The following is a 17,800-nucleotide window of genomic DNA, read 5'->3' as shown; positions in this document are numbered from 1 at the left end:
GATGTTGAAGGCAAGCACCTTAACCCTTATACTGTATTTCTGACTCCTCAATTTGCATTTTGTAGGACATTATTTTGAAACGAGCTGCAGACATTGCTGAAGCCCTCTACAGTGTCCCCAGGAATCCTAGTCAGATCCCGGCTCTCTCCAGCTCTCCAGCACACAGTGGTATGATGGGAATCAATTCTTATGGCAGCCAGCTTGGGGTCAGCATCTCTGAATCAACGCAGGGAAATAATCAAGGTAAACCTTTCTCAGAATCAAAATGGAAACATTTAACTCATTTATAAGGTTGTTCTGCTAGAGTAGAAAAAATTAAATCTGGAGCATAAACTACAAAAAAGCATGTTTCTGAATAATCAATACAAACATATATTGAATTATCTCAACCTTTTTGTAGTATATTATTACAGATAATAAATAATAGTGTATAATGATATATTGATAATGATTTAAACTTTGTATATACTATATAGATTTCTCTTAATTGGATATATTTCAGGGTGAGATGGACAACTATGAGTTTATAAAGATCCATGCTTACTAATATTACATTTATAGGTATTATTTGAATATAGTTTATATATGCTATTTGGTACTAGATTGGATCATGAAAAGAAGCTTAATTATTGTCATTATAACCTTCTATACATAATTCTAAATTTTAATAGTAGTTCTAGAATGACTTGAATATTAGGGCAATTACTATTTGTATATTATCAAATACAAACATAAAGCAATAAAAGGATAATTCTGATTTTACATATAAAGTATATATTTATACTAAATATATATGCTAAACTAAGCATAACATCTATTTTTATGTGTAAGTGTTACTAATAATATTCATAACCTTGAGTGGTTGTACTTCTAATTTCATGCAATGGAAGGGAATTCCTCATGCTCAGGGTGAATTCCTACAAAAGGGTGGATAAGATAGATACTATCTTTGTTTTTCAAATTTGGATCATTTCCTAAATAGCTTTAGAAGCAGTTGTCCAGAGTGGGTTATTTTCATGATATATTAGGTGATATATCTCCATTGGGGTTTCAGAAATATGGGAGGACTTGTCATCCCCTCCTCCATTCCACTCACAAACTATTTTCCCCACTCAGAGGCCAGTGCTTCCAAGTTTTCAGTAAAGAGCAGTTCATTTAGATAAATTTCAAATACTTATTGAATGAGACTGCTATAACAGTGTTGACCTACCAGTTTCAAAGGGGTGGTTTTTAGAGTACTGGTGGCTCTGGTGATGTTATTAGGCAGAATTTCTGCCACCTATCAGAAAAGATGCTATGGTAGGCTGAATTTGAGAAACACTCATTTAGCAAAGTAAAACTGGATTATCCATTCTCTTCAGGGGTCTCAAACTTGCGACCCGCAGGCCGTTTGCGGCCCTCCGTACAACATTTTGTGGCCCTGCCCTAGAGGAATCTTTTTTTTTGTTTTGTTTTGTTTTGTTTTGTTTTTAGTCGTTTGTGTCACACCCCCCAATGTTCAAGGCTTACTACTGACTTTGCACTCAAGGATCACCCCGACTTTGCCTCCTGAGGCCCCCAGGTAAATTGAGTTTGAGACCCCTGTTTGTATACAAATCGTTGAGGGATGTCTCCATTATGTAATATCTGGCAAGCTTTTTTGACCACAGAATGATTTTCCCAGCAATGCCCATTAAAGGGCTAGAATGTTATGTAAAATGTGACTGGTGAGAGGATGTCACTAAATGTTGCCATTAGCCATTCACTCTTTGGTGAGAATCAAGGATGTTGACTGCCTTTGAAAGCAGAGAAAAGCGGACCTGGCAGAAACATGAACTTGATGGGGAAGGGGAAAGAAAGTTTTTAAAGAAAGCTAAAGATGAATCACTCAAAATTCCACAATACTGTAGCTCAAATTGGTGGTATTTCAGTCTTGAGGCCAGGTGGACCTGTGAAACTCTCTTGTGTAGGTACTGGTTTCTTTACTTGGGCTTTTTCTTTGTCATTCAGGATATATCCGCAATACAAGCAGCATCTCTCCCAGGGGCTACTCTTCCAGCTCTACCCCCCAGCAGTCTAATTACAGCACGTCCAGTAATAGTATGAATGGCTACAGCAATGTACCCATGGCCAATCTGGGTGTGCCAGGGTCACCAGGATTTCTAAATGGCTCCCCCACCGGCTCCCCTTATGGAAGTAAGTGCTCTCTCTAGCTCTCCTTGTCTCTTTGCTTAGAATTGCATTCCTATATCTGGCCAACTCATTGATAAGTAGCCCAGTTTCTTGATGAAATTTCTTTCTTGCCTCTTGTTCTTTGTCATAACTGAGCTTGGTTCGACTCATGAGGTTACTAGTAAAGGCCTTCTGGGAGAAAGAAAATTAGTGGAACTATTTCCTTTTTAAAAGAGACAGTAAAATGTGACTTGTCTAAGTGTGTGCAGGAAATTAGGATTTTTTTCTTTCTGTCTTAGTTAACATTGTGCATACCCTTCACTAGACACTTGATGAAGAAAGTATTTCTTTAATCATTGTAATAACCTTATCTCTTACTAAATTTATACTGGGATTATTAGTTATTTATAGATGAGGAAATTTGCATATGCAAAATTAACAGACTTACCTAAGATCATATAGCAGGATAAGATTTTTAAATACAACATTTTGGATTTCCACTTCTTATGTATATGATCCCTAGATTCCAATATTACATGGATTTCCCTTTTCTAATGCCCTTCAGTGAAATGGAACTAGACTGCTTGTAAGACTGTGCTATGTGGACACAGACACATTAATATTAAGCTGTGAGTTAGTAGAAAGCCAGATGCTCCGAACAGTTATGAAAATTCATTCATATCATGTTAGGAGCTAATATAGAAACTGGCACGATGATCTGGGAAGACTCAGAGAATTGGAATACTTAAGATCAGGGAATACCAGGGCCAGAGCGATAGCACAGCTGTAGGGCATTTGCCTTGCACACAGCCGATCTAGGACCGACCTTGGTTCAACCCCACAGCATCCCATATGGTCCCCTGGGCCAGGAGCAATTTCTGAGTGCATAGCTAGAAATAAACCCTGAGCATCACAGGGTGTGACCCAAGAAAAAAAAACAAAAAAACAGGAATACCCCAGTGTAGGATGACTGAAATGCCTGAGTGAAGTCATCTGTCATTCTGTCACTTGTCAAAGCAGCACACAGGTCCTCTTTCTCTAAGAGTTGTTCCCTTTGTGTCCGGAAGAGTGAAAGTAAATGGCACAGGCCATTTTCACAGTAGTTCAAGAAGTTACATCTAAAGATTTGTAAGCTGCTTCTCTTAGCCCTTGTTTTGTTGAGGACACTCACTTGTCACTGATTATAGATAATTCATACACTTATCACTGTATAGCATGTGAGAAGGATGTCACTAACAAATAGTTAAGGTAGTATAGCTGGTTCTGCTAGAACAACAAAATTAGTTGTGGAAACATGAGTTCTATATTCTAATTTGTAAGGTTGTTCAGATCAATTAAATCAGAGTGATCTAAGAAAAATGGATGTAAAGGCTGGAGTGATAGTACAGCAGTAGAGCATTTGCCTTGTACGCTGCCGTCTAGGATTTGATCCATAGCATTTCATATGGTCCCCTGAGACTATCAGGAGTAATTTCTGAGTGCAGAGCCAGGAGTAGCCCCTGAGTGCTGCCAGATGTAGTCCAAAAAGCAAAATCAAAAAGAAAAAAAGGATGCAGTTACCAAGTTATCAAGATAATTGAGCTGTTTCTGCTAGTACAACTAAAATCTGGTAGCTGTGGAAACATGAGTTATGTATTCTAATTTGTAGGATTATTAAACTAATTAGATCAGAATGATCTAAGAAAACGAACTTGCTTACTTGTTTGCTTGATTTTTAGTATAAATGTCTAGTTTTTTAAATCATAGTTTAGATAACATGATGACAATAGTGTTAGCACATATACATTTAATATATACAGTTAATGCACCTCACCACTCCACAGAGTCCACCATAGTCCTTATGTCACCTTTCATTCTCTTAATTCCCACATACTTCCCCCACTCCCAATGCTGCTTGTTAATCTTAGCAGGGCCAAGGATTTGTCATTGTTTGATGCTGCCTACTTTTTGGTTCATATACTGCAGATGACTGAGATCATTCAGTTTTTGCCCTTCCTCTGATGTATTTTACTTGAAATAGTGCCCTCCAACTCCATACAATTTGCAGCATACTGCAAGTTTTGTAGTATTCTTTTGTGTACAGATACCACAACTTTTTATCTACTCATCTTTCATTGAACATTTGGGTTGTTTCCATAGCTTAGCTATTGTACCACGCACTGCAGTAAACATAGGTGTATGGATGTATTTTTAAATTCATAATTTTCTTTGGGGGGATATATTACATAAGGTAGAGTCACTGTGTTATAATGGAAACTATTGTTTCCATTTGAGACATCTTCACATTTTTTCGATAGAAGTTGAATTAAATAACATTTCTACCAAATGTTCTTTTTTTTTTTTTAACCACCTCCCCATTGATGCTTGTTGCTTATAGGTTTCTTATATGTGCCATTCTCACTGCAGTGAGGTCATAGGTCTTGTTATTTTGCTTTGCCATTTCTCTAATAATAAGTGATGAGAAATACATTTAATATGCCTACTGACATCTTTTATGTTGTCTTTAGGAATATCTTGCTTGAATTCTTTACTTACTTTCTTTACCTTATCTTGTTCTAAAATATTTTAAAGAATATTATAAGTTGAATAGGTAGTACAAATTTTTAAATAGAAACCACAAGAAATAAGATAAAAGAAAATTATATATTTAGGAAAAATAAGTAAACCAAAATCTAACATGCAGGTTATTTAGAGTCTTCATGAAGTCATTAATTTATTTCTGAGCATATAAAATGGTAAAGAAGAAAGATGCATTATTAAAAGACCTTTTGTCCACATATTAATTTTAATTTTTAGTATCTCAAGAGAAGCCTTATTGTTCAATTGGAGTGGTTCAGCTCACTTGATTGTGGAAATGGTGCCCTGAGCGTAACAGGAATCACTCCTTTCACGGGCCTACATGGGATGCAAGAGCAAAAGAACCCTCATGTAAATAATGTCACAATATTTGATCACAATAAAGACAAATGCATATAACTTTTGAAATTTGGAAATGGGGATGAATTTGGACCACAAATACTACACTTAATACAGTTTCTGACTGTGCTTTGGAGTTACTCTTAGTAGTACTTTACAGACCATGTGTTTCTTGGGATTGAACCTATGCCTCCAGTATGCAAAGCATATGTCCAGGTGACTGTTGAGTAATTTATTTCTCTGGCCCTTCAATTCCACATTAGAGCTCTTAACTGGCATGATTGCTGTCAGGTCCTCACAGCATGGATTTATGATTAATAAAGATTATTATTATTTTTCATTCTACAAAATTAATTGCTGGGGATTTATAATCAGTCTATAGTTAAAAGGTATTAAGAACCATGTGAAAACTATGCATTTAAATGTTCAATAATATAAGAAATTTCATTTTATGTTAATAATTTCCATAAACATACAAAGTTATCTCCTTTAGTCTCCCTAAATGCCAATTTATATAATTCTATTACACATATATAAATAACTTTTTTATATTAGATCAAGCCACATGAGGATCAGAAATGATCAATTTAGTAATATAGTGTGTTGTGTTGTGTTGGTGTGGATAGAGTGGGAGGAAGGGAAAGAGAGAGAAGGTAAGGGAGAAGGAGTTAAAAAGATACAAAAGGAGTGTTACAGCTCTTTTAGAATTTGTCCAGCAGGCCTTCTGTTCTCCACCAAAGGCTCCAGAAAAAAAAAGATACAAAAGGAGGGAGATGGAGAGAAACAAAGAGAAATGTTAGGTGTTAATTCCTTAACAATTTCCTTAGAAAATTTATTTGGTAGGAGGAATAAATCTCTCTTATCATTAAATGACAAGTTCCTTCCACTCTGTTTTGGAATACTCACTACTATTGCCACCAGGAAAATAACAACACCCAACTCATCAAATCACCCACTAACTCAAGAGGGGATACATGGATTAGGTAAAGAAAATGAGAGTGAGCACAGCAGAGGACTTATTCTCTGCTCCCACTGGTTGTGTGTGATACTTTTTATTTTGTTTTGAGGGAGGGTCCACAGGAATTATACCTAGGGGGCTCTAAATAGTGTAATTATAAAAAATCATTATAATAATGTTGACTCATGACAATAACATTCCCATACTGCAAAGGAATAGACTATTTGTTAAAGTTTATTCTAGTAGAATCTGACTATTAGATTAAAGTTATGTGACAGATTTAAAGTTATTTAGTGATTTACAATACGATTAAAGACATTTCTCATTCATATAATTTAGCACTACACCTATCATTGCCATGCCCATTTACCTGTCTTATCACTTAAGTCTTTAATTATTTGGGAAATAAAAAAAAAGAAACTCTTAAGCAAAAAATGGGGGGCATGAATTTAGTTGCTTGTATCTAAAGTTTTTATTTTATGCCTTTTCAAATTTTATTTTTCAAACAAGTCTTGATGCCAGACCATACCATGGGGACATCTCTTGTCAGAGATGTTAAGAAGAAATAAAGCCAAACCTCTAGGTCAAGTTGACTTCCAGTACAGCCAACACAGAGTGTCAAAAAACCTGCCTCTTTACTGCTTTTTCTCTCACACCACTTCAAAAATGACCAAACAGATGTTTTTTCAATTTCACATACAAACTTCACTTCCTGGCGGTAGCAGTGTGTGCCAAGTTCCAGCTCAGTGCAAGTTTTTATGGCAGAATTCTAAACCCCTGACAATAGGGGGTTATAATGAAATGCTGACAGACCCCTTAGCGCCAGCATATGCAATGGCTCGATGCAGAGGAGGATATGTGCCCGGTGAGCTCCAGCTGGGACTATGCAAGCCAATCAATCCTTATAAGAAGAAAAGTGGTTTTCCCTTAAATCCTGTGTTCACAGAGATTTCTGAGCCAGACGTGCTTGCCTGTACTTTGGCCTCTCTCCATAGAGAGAGAGATGTCCAGAGGAATCCTCAGTTGGGAATATGTGTGATTAACTCTCCTAAAATGGTATCCCCAAAGATGGGATACCCAACCATCCTGCAACGCCTCTGGGACCACTTCTTCTAAAGCAGAATAGCCACCAAGCAAACCTAAAGTTTGGGACAGAATCCATACCGGCAGGAATCCAATGTGTCCTCGGGGATTCCTGTTTCACTCACAGTCTTTGACTGTGCTTGGGCCTCAGTATTATAGTTTCAAAAATAAACCTCAAGACAATTTTCTATTGTAGTATTAAATGATTATTATAGAAACTTAAAAGCTATGAATTTCTTAAAAGAAAGTGTATGACACTATCCATAATATAAACAATTTCTTCCATATTCTGATATATTACTGTGGTCTTTTTCTTTAGAAAAGAAAATAACAATCCACTTTACAATGGTAAAATTCACATCAGAGACCATTTGAAAAGCATGCATGTTAAAAAGAAAAAAAATAACACAATATGTCTATGCAGACATAGCCATTGTTAACTTTTCAAGTACAGTCCTCCAGTCATGAATAGATAAGTTCTGAAAATAGCAGTTTCTGCTCAGATGCACAAATAGAATCCTGCCAGGACAGTACAGTGAAAGAGAGGGAAAGTTACAATATCACCAAAGTTGCGCACTCAGTTCTTGGCTTTATTTTATCAACCATAGACTGGGGAGATAGCTCAGAGTGCTTAGCATGCCAAAGTCCTGGGTTTCATCTCTGGCACTGCAAGTTCCCCCAAGCACATCTGTAAGTGGCCCTTGAGCACTGAGATGTCAATGAGCACTAGTAGATGTGAGCCTCCCCCATAAACCAAATAAAAAAGAATACAATATAAAGCAATGGTGCAAACCTGTGTCCTAACAATGGAAATCAGGCATCAGGTGTGACTTCGCATTGGAAAGTTAGCTACAATTACTACATTTACTTTCATTCCTCCTTCACCTTCTCCTCAAGTAACCTTAGTTGTATTAACAATGTCTACTGGCTGTTTTTCTTTACAGGTGGTAACAGTCTTAATCAAAGACGATTTAGAAATGTGATTGTGCTCATTGCTGATCGTTATTTTTTACCAAAGAAATAGAATTTTTACATCTAAATTTTAGTAACTTTTAACAATATTTCATTATAAAAAGTAGTACATATTTATTGTAGATGGATTTGAAAATGTGGACAAGAAATAGAAATAAAATTAAGAGTAGATAGAACCCCACAGTTGACAATACCTTTATAAGTTTAAATGTATATTATACTTCTACAATTTTACTTTGTAAAAAAACTAAGAAAGTGGATTTGATGTGTATTGTTATGTAATTTGCTTTATTCACTTGAGAAGACATATCTTCCCACATCATTAAAAAATCTTCACTAACATTACTTTTATTTATTTACATTTTTGATTTTTGGATTATGCCCAGCATTGCTCTGTGGTTACTCCTGGCTCTGCACTCAGGAATCATATGTGATGCCAAGGATCAAACTCAGGTTGAATATGTGCAAGGCAAGCGCCCTACCCACTGTGCTATCACTCCAGTCCCTCTAATATTACTTATAATGTTTACAAATGTTTTAATGAATGGATTTATGATAGTTAACTCAATTGCTAGTTAAAGTTGTTTCTCAATTTTTTTGACTCTAAAAATGCCCATGGATATATCTTACACATTTATCATTATTTCCTTGAGATTAATCTTGAAATGAAATGATCAGGTCAAAAAATATGCACATTTTAAAATCTTTCAGTATGCATTGCCAAAGTCCCTCCTGAGAGGTAAATACTCCCCTTTGAACAGGAAAAATATCTGTTTCACTGCCCTGTTAATTTTTTCTTAATCTTTATCAATTTTGTAAGTGGAAAATTAATTAGCATTTTATTGCTAATCCAATTAAATGGTTATAGGCCTATAATGATCTTTGGTTATCTTTATCTCTTCTTTTGTGATTTGATTTTCATTATCTTTGCTCACTTTTTGCTTGGATTGTTTCTGTTTTTTTCTAATCAACTTTAAAGTTATTAGCTATTGAAAATGAATAGATGTCAAGAACTATTTTAGAAAATTTCCTGAATTTGACTTTTTTTTTGTCAGTGTCACAGCAGCTTTTTGCTGTGTGACAAATCTAACCTGGTATGTTCTGTGTAGGTTGTGTTTGAAAGAATTGTGTAATTATGTAATCTTCCAATATATCTTAGTTAAAAAATGTTAGTATGGTTATGTTCATAATCCTAGAAATTCTGCTGAAACAAGTCCCTATAATTTAACTTTATGTTATTTATTTCTCTAGTTATTTTATCTTTGTAAACATTAGTTAATTCTTTTGTTGAGAAAGTTGGGCATTGAAGATAAAATTACATATTTGTGTAATATAACTTACTGGCAAATCTGATGTTAAAAGGTAGAATACTGGGCCAGATCAGATAGGGTAATCAGATAGGCCAGATCTTGCATGTAGCCAATCCGGGTTCAATCCCCAGCATCCCATATGGTCCCCCAAGCCTGCCAGGAGAGATTTCTTAGTGCAGAGCCTGGAATACCCTCTGAACACTGACGCCACCACAGGGTGTAAATTAAAAAAGAGGTAGAATACTATGCTGTGTAGTTGGTGTTATTTTTCTTGAAAATGGAATAGTGTTTGGCTTTCTTTAAGCAAATTTAATAATAATAATGTTAATATTGAAGTTTATTCTCTACATGTTCTGTTAAAGAAAGCTGACTTTCAGCTTACTTCCCAGGGACTCTGAAAGCAGGAGGAGAGAAGATCATCTTTTAAGAGTTAATAAATATTCACATTTAATGAGGACATGGCCTGTAGAAATGATATTCACAGAGAATATGTTCATGCTGTAGGTCAAATCTTTACATCGTGAAATTTGCCAAAGAAGCAGATAGTTCCCAGTTAGGTCTTGCTTTTAGGAAAAAAGATGCTTCCAATCTCAAATAGATTCAGTTGTTAGATTTTAAACATTGGTTTCAGTCCTCTCATTGAATTTTGACTCATGAATTAAAACTGCAAATAACCCCTTCTTGTCAATGATGCCTTCCGGCCTCTGGGCAGAAGAGCACTCTGCCCTCCATGTTTTCTCATCTGTGTTCACTCCTCCAATAGGATGACTGGTCTGCTCACTTTATAAGCTTCTATTCTCCCCACTAAACAGGGCAGGGACGTTTTCACATTCAACTTTTTGTAATCTGGAATCTTCAATAATGCCTGGAACAAATTAATTTCCCAATAAACGTGTACAGGATGTATGTACTGAAGAAAAGAAACTTAAATCCTTGCTGTGTCCATTTCTAAGAGGATTGTACATTTGCTTTCCAGTCATGTCATCAAGCCCCACAGTTGGATCATCCAGCACATCCTCCATTCTCCCGTTTTCCTCTTCGGTTTTTCCTGCTGTCAAACAGAAGAGTGCCTTTGCCCCTGTCATCAGGCCCCAAGGCTCCCCTTCGCCTGCATGCTCCAGTGGCAATGGAAATGGATTCAGAGGTAAGCAAAGCTACCCCTTTGGGAGTAAGCATGCTATGTGCCACAGGGCCAGCAAAATCAGAGCAAACAGCACAGCACCATCTCATATCTCTGTTTTCCTACAAAGAGATACTTTGGTGTTTTCATCATGAGATTCATGAATGGTTTATACAACTGAGCTAGCACTTTCTCCAGCTCCATGATGAGGGAAAAATCAAAGAAGTCAGCAAATAATTCTACAATGTCACAGAATTAACTGTGGTAGAGCCACACATACACTCCAAGCAGGTCTGGAATTTCTTGTTTTTCCTCAAGGCCATACCACCATTTCCTGAAGTTGCCTGGGCACCACATTAGATGCTGTAAAGTAATTACTACTTACCTAATCGGTTTACCATCTGCAGTGCAGTCTATGGCCCAAATGGACAGGATCTATCAGGAGCAAACAGCAAGTTCTGAGAATTCTGTTTTTATGCTAGTCAAATTGATAGCAGGTGCCTGATCAGAAGTGGGCTAGGGAAGAAGGGGGGGGAATGCAAGAATAAGAATAAAAATCACCCGTCAAATGCATTTTTGAGCAATGTCCTTAAATGTAATATGACATGACGTAACACAAATGTGATGAGTACATGAGAATCTAATCATCTCACTGTGAATGGGAGGCAGCTGATACAAAAGAGCAAATTGGAAACCGCTAAGCACTAGGAATCCTGACGACCCACATTATTTTTAGGCTGCTTCTCCAAGTCTTGACATGAAAACATTTAGTACAGTGCTGGAGGAAACTAAACAGGGCAGAGGTTCGGTAAACCTTTTGTGGATCATGGCCTCTGAAGCCAGCAGAGCCTTGAAGAGCTGTACTATTGCTAGCACCTCTGCTTCCTGGCTTTAGGAAAAGATGCAGAGGCTCCTGAGATTCTGTGAATGCTTTTGAAGATCATTCTTCAGTTGTGGCTGAATGGAGCTCTGGAAGGTATGTTGGTTCCTTCCCATCCTCATCTTGGAGGTCTTGGTGACTCCTTAACATCAAGTGACTTAACAGAGAAACTGTGAAAAGAAATATGAAAGTCAGCACTCAGAAGAGAAGAATTCCTGAAAATTCATTTACTTCCAACTTAATGAAGTAGTTGATCTATACATATGGATAGTTAGAAACATCTATTTATTTGAGCAATATTTTTTTGGTTTTCACCTATACATGTCTGAACTGCAGAGAAACAGACATAGTCTATAGCTAAGCATCACCACCTGTCCTGACTCTTATCAAGCATTCTAGGTGAGCTCAGAACACATTTCCCATGATGCTTCATACCCAGATGGAGAAGTAAAAACGGTTGTTGAATATTTGCGGTAACTTTTCCTCACCCATGATGACTTCTGTGATGCCATCTCCCCATGCTAGGTTCTTTGGTTTTATTCATGCCTTTTAAAGCAAGTGGGGTCATTCAAGCCTCATTTTCCAATGCAAAGCATAAGGCCAAAAGTACTCTTCAATATGATGTGAAAAAAGACAGGAGGAATATAGCTCTTTTTGTATTTCTGGAAACCCATGCAAATATTTTTAGATATACTTTAAATTAAAGGAAGTGTAAATTTCCCTCTGTTTGTCACATTCTTCCACATCCTGTTATCTATGAGCATGAGTCAGAGAATAACTGGTTATCTCAGAAGTCTTAAATCTACATAGTTCAGGAACTCTCATTTATGGACCTTCCAGGTTTTCAGCCTTCAGAGATGTCAGGACAAATTTTTCATTGGTCCTTATGACTCTTTACTCTTTCAACAGAGTTGAGGTGTCTTAGTGAGGTGGTACTTAGTGAAGGTTGAGTTGGCTCAGAGCACTCCCCTATAGGGGTACACTAGCTCTTTAAAGACTTGCTCTAGGTCTTCAGTCATGTGTCACCATAGTCACTATATTAGGCTGACTGTGAGCTGTATAGCTATGATGGTATAGAAGGGACAATTTAGTTGCTCAGCCACAGGTTTAGATTCTGGGTTCTGAGTTTTATTTTACTAGATACATTACTGGGTCTTAAGCCTCTTTGAGATTTATAGCCATTCCCAATCCCAAGTTTGCCTGGGGATTTGAATCTTAAATAGAAAGAATTGAGGCTCCATATAATGACCTTGAGATTACTAGGTGTGGCCTTGGTAGCAGTCAGAACTGCTGGTTTCAAGTAGCATCATGTTGCTGGGTGTGAGTTTTGAACTGTTTAGCTTTGAGTGTTGAACTGTTTGGCTTTGTTGGTTCAGTTTTTCAGGGAGTAATAACACTAGACTTGATTACACCAGGTACATGTTGGAGTTCTAGTTGCTCTTTCCAGGCTGTGTTAGTCTCTGCAAAAATTATTACATCTTAGAGTTTTAAGTTTTAATTCTGTTAAATAAAAAATTTGAGAGCCAAAACAATGATTGGTATGAACCAGTTTGTATGAAGAACTAGAAAAGGTAAAGAAAAATTTTATACATCCCAAAGAATGATTTTGAGGCTTGGTAAAGATCTTTCTGTGACCTTGAATCAAGCTTGTCCTAATTAGGACAAAGCACATAGAAATTCAAGGTCATCTTCACAAAATGCATTATTGATGCAGAAAGGCAGAGAAGCATACTGACATTGGAGGCCCTGCAGAGTCTCTGGGTGAAGCACTCCAGGGTGTATAAAAAAGATAAGTTCCCTCTCTTTGGAGACAACAGTGGGAGTGTGAAAATGTGGTGGAGATGCCAAGATAGTGGCTCCTGGAGAAGCTCTTTGCTGAACTTGACAGTGCAGTGTTAGTCTGAATGATCTCCATGCAGAAGGTGTGTATTCAGTACACCTGAAGACCAGTCTGTGCAGAGAATGAACTGAGAGCTTCTGACTTTTTCTGAAGTAGTTGAAGTTTCACTTGTGATCCCAGGGAGGCAGCCATCTCAGTTTTAGTTCAGTGACGTGCCTAAGGTCACATAATAAATTAATGATGATAGGAACTCAAACATATGACTCAGATCTGCCTCTGACACAAGCTTCCTAGCAGCTTTCTTACTGTCACTTTCCACCTGGACCAAAGGAGGGTTATTGCTTTCCCAAGAAATGGCAAAGATTTAGATAAAGCTGGACAAGCAAAGTTGAATTGCATCAACTCATGCATCATGAAAATATTTACCTTTCTCCATTTAAATTCTGCTTTTTGTTTGTTCATTATGGTTTCTACAGACAGAAAGGCAGGGTCACCGTGTAGCAGAGATTCTGCCCACCCTAATATGAGACTAGGAACAAGAGAAATCGGTGAGATCCGTTGTTCTTCTGGCATGCAGTGGATCTTGTTCTTTGAACAGCTCTGCCCTTTTAATAAACTCCTTAGGCAACTCTCAGAGGACCCAGTAAAAGGAAGAGGCTGATGAGCTTTAAGTGGAATAGACAAGTTGAAGTTGAAAATCAGAATCCTGTCAGTGAGCTCCAAATACAGCATTTCTTGTCCCAACCTCCAACTCATTCATCAAGCATTTACAATAGATGAGTATAGATTGTTGGGATAATATTATCCGCTCTATGCCTGATTCGCTTTGCAGCTCCCTCCAGGAAATAAAATAAAATAAAAAAAATTAAAAAACCTCCTACACTCTGGGATAATTACTAGAGTTGCTGTATCTCCAAATCATCAGGGAGTGTCCAGAATTGAACTGCCTTTATTGAAAAGTTACATCGATTCAATATATAGTAATACAGGCAAAAATAATTAAGGCTTTGCTAGCTGTGTAAGACCTTAATCCAGATCTCACAAACATTCAATAAAAAACTGTATGGGCAGGATACTAGATGGCTGACAATTTAGCCAACGAATAGCTAGTATGGAAAGAACCAGCAGAAAGAAGAGAAGTGGAAGGTTGAGGAACAGAGAAAAAACAGAGACAGAAAGAGGAGGGAGGAAAGAAGAGAGAAAGAGGGAAGGGTTTTGTTCATTCTTTACAATTGTAAGCTTAGTAAACATCACTTTCCAAATACTTCTGTGAGTTACGGATAATAAAACTCAACCAAATTCTAGTTGGAGTTTAAAGTGATAATTCTGCCAATTTCCGTGATTATGAAAATTCTATGGGTGCATTACTTGAATGTCAAGGGCAGAGCAGCACATTCTGTTGTACTGCTTTAATTTTTTTTTAATTTTGTGAGAAACCTTTGAACATGATGACACTGGCATCATTCATATTCTCTTGACTGTTTGGGAGAGACATCAGACAATGCAGTGGGTAGGGGGTGAAGAACAGAGTTGAGATAATTCCCATATTAGGAACTAAATTAACTTTTCTATTCTGGTAGATTGACTTTCATTACTGAATAATCATCCCACATTAGCAGTGCACACCAAAGGAGGATAAATTAATAATAAAAAAATCAAATAAAAATCTAAACAAACCTTAGTAAGATAGAAACCCAGCATGGGGGAGGGGGAAGTCTGATTTATATAAACTCCTCAATAGACATGGCTCCTGCCTTTATTCCTTTTCCAACTAATTGGAACAGGTTTTGGCTCTGAGTAATATACTTGTTGTAATAATGCAAACTTTTTTGTAATAATAATTAAAAACAATATACTTTCTAATAGTAAAATATATAACAAATATTGCAATTTACTACTGTGTTTATATTTCTTATTCATTATACATGATCAATTAATATCAAGCCAAAAAACATAATTCTTGTTTTCTGAGTAAAATGTCAAAAACTTTGTCAGTATTTTAGAGATTTGCTATTTGGATTTTTGGATGCTTTTATTAGACTGTTTTCAAGAATAAACCTATAGAAAAAAGTCTTCTCATGTACCCAAGGGTATCATCTTCTTGGATATTACCAGCTCCCATACTCTGCCAGGTCTCTGATTTCTGATTTGTGAGTTTTAGCATGAGTTCTCATTTCTCTCTCTCTCTCTCTCTCTCTCTCTCTCTCTCTCTCTCTCTCTCTCTCTCTCTCTCTCTCTCTCTCTCTCTCTCTCTCTCTCTCTCTCCCTACAGCCATGACTGGACTTGTGGTGCCCCCGATGTAAAGAAAAGAAGAACTGCTTTTTTACAGCACAAAACTACTTATTCTGATGGACCAATCATGAGGAAGCACTCTGAGCTTTGCGGGGAGAGCTGAGCCCCCAAAATGAACATGATGGACAGATTTGGGTATGCAAGGAGCCTGCATCTTACCTGGTCTCATGTTTGTCCTGTAGCTCTGACGGTAGCTACACAAACTGACCCTCTTGGGGACAAGGACAAAAGATGTCATTGACGTAGTCAGTGCTAAAAGCAGAAATGCAATTCTTTGTTATGAACACTATGAGAACCACCTTCCTATGTTTGTAAAATATTTAAGAAAAATTGGCAAACAATTCATGCTTAATATTTTGGATACTATTTGTTTTTCTTTGTAGGAAAAAAATGTTGAAAGTTTCTATTTTCTATGAAGCCTTTCAGATACCAATTTAGTTTATGCAGAAAAAAAATTGAACAAAACAGGGTACCAGCATGGAAGACTTTCTTAAAATGAAACCTGAATTGAATGATGAAATGTTGTATGTGTGTTTGATTATAGTTTAATCTCTTAAAAAAAACAAAAAAGGGAAAAATTTTAAAATGTTTTACAATTATTTAAATAAATAAACGTGTAACTTATTGTAAGTAGAAGTAGTTATTAAGACCTCTTGGAAGAGAAAAAATTTTCTTCCTGATGTAAAATGAAAATGATGCAAACATGTAGTAACAAGTTTAAAAGGTGTGTGATTATTACTCAGTTAATTACTAGACTCTAAACCCCTGTCCTTCATTCCCTTCTTTTTCCATTATTTTATTGACCCATGGGCAAGAACAAATGTACCTTGTGTAGATTCCTATAGAACAACCTGATGCAGCCACAAAAATGTCCACGCACATATACAGATACCCATCGTTCATTCCCAGCTCCATCTATTTCCTAAATAGTCTCTATGTCCCTTTTAGTATTCACTCTGTGAATTTTTTACAGCTTAGCTATTCATATTTCTCCCTGAGCAATGCAGAGAATTGCCAGATTTTAGTGCACCCCCAGGTTTTGAGTATCTGGGGAAGGAAATGGCTCATCCCCAATATCAGTTCAAACCACATAGCTGTCCCAACCAAGTAGTCTCTTTAATTCTTGCATGACAGAACTATTTGTTTTTAAGTTCTTATCTGTTTGATCAAAGGATTTTGAGAATGTGGTTTGAAGAAAATGGCTGTTTCTTGAGTTGTAGAATGTCCACATCTTTTCTTTCTTTGTAGATTTTCATGACAAACTCTTGTGAAAATTTACTAGACGGGTTCCAGGTAAGAATGAGATGAAATATGAAAGAGGAAAGAGGATTGTTAAAAGCCCTAAATCTCTCTCCTGATCTGTGAAGAAATGGGATTTCAGGTTCTTGGTGGGGTCAGTAATTAGGGACATCAATGTTTTAAGCAATACCCAGTCCTGCAACAGACTGTCTCTGCTCTGAGACCAGGTCCTTAAAGAAGGGTCCTTGTAGGCGTTGCTAATAGTGTCTGAGTCATGAAAAACTAAGTGATCCTGGAGATGTACCCAGACTCATCTGGATTGCCAATAAAGATGCTATTTTTTTCCAGGCCAGCACTCTCCCTACTGACTCATTGGCATCATAGTGCAGTCTATACATAGACTGCTGTTTGGGATTCTTGGCTGGAGTTCTAACATTAGAAATTGATACAGCTCTCATGGAAAGATATCCTAAATGCATCTGAGTCAATCTTAGATGACTTCGTAAATTTCCTATTTCCCCATTGATGCATTCCCTTCACCTAGTGAACCCCTGACCATCTCATTTGCTTTTAATCCATTCTGAAATGATCCAATATGACCCAAATATTGTTTCTATAAACATGAAAATCCAAGGCTTTGGAAAACTGGCATGCTTATCATTTCTGATGATAGTCCTTCTTTTCCATGACTTAAACACCAAAACACAGGGAAACACACCACTTGAGAAAGTTCCCAATGGAAAAAAACAAGCCAATTGGAGGGGAGGAGTGTGTGTGTGTGTGTGTGTGTGTGTGTGTGTGTATGTGTGTGTGTGTTATACCATCCTAAAGTGAAGGCAGAACAAAATTAAGCATGTTTAGACCTGGATTTGAGCCAATGCAACATAAGGAAATGTTTTTTAAAGTAGCATTGCTTTTAGAATCTGTGAATTTTACTCTTGCATGAAGATGAGTGCAGTACTGTCTTCAACATGATTGTAGAATTTGTTGGTAGCTTTACACCGAAAAATGTGTGTAACTAAATACCAGACATTCCTG

The 17,800-nt window shown here is 36.9% G+C and overlaps 1 protein-coding gene and 1 non-coding gene across 2 annotated transcripts in view; both read left to right on the top strand.

Moving 5' to 3' along the window:
- EBF2 (EBF transcription factor 2) overlaps positions 1-17,538 on the top strand; it is a 207,690-nt gene extending 190,152 nt beyond the window's left edge. The window contains exons 13-16 of the mRNA XM_049769500.1: positions 66-243; positions 1,990-2,175; positions 10,367-10,534; positions 15,503-17,538. Coding sequence (XP_049625457.1) covers positions 66-243; positions 1,990-2,175; positions 10,367-10,534; positions 15,503-15,534 — 564 coding nt within the window. The 3' untranslated portion in view covers positions 15,535-17,538. The remainder of the gene's footprint in view (positions 1-65; positions 244-1,989; positions 2,176-10,366; positions 10,535-15,502) is intronic.
- LOC126004952 (U7 small nuclear RNA) lies at positions 5,753-5,813 on the top strand. Its single transcript, XR_007494155.1, has one exon. It is a non-coding gene; the product is annotated as a U7 small nuclear RNA (small nuclear RNA).
- Positions 17,539-17,800: the final 262 nt, after the last annotated feature.

This window comes from Suncus etruscus, chromosome 3 (assembly GCF_024139225.1).
Source record: "Suncus etruscus isolate mSunEtr1 chromosome 3, mSunEtr1.pri.cur, whole genome shotgun sequence".
Classification (NCBI taxonomy): domain Eukaryota; kingdom Metazoa; phylum Chordata; class Mammalia; order Eulipotyphla; family Soricidae; genus Suncus; species Suncus etruscus.
The sequence above is the reverse complement of the archived record's forward strand: the minus strand, read 5'-3'. Positions and strand labels throughout refer to the sequence as shown.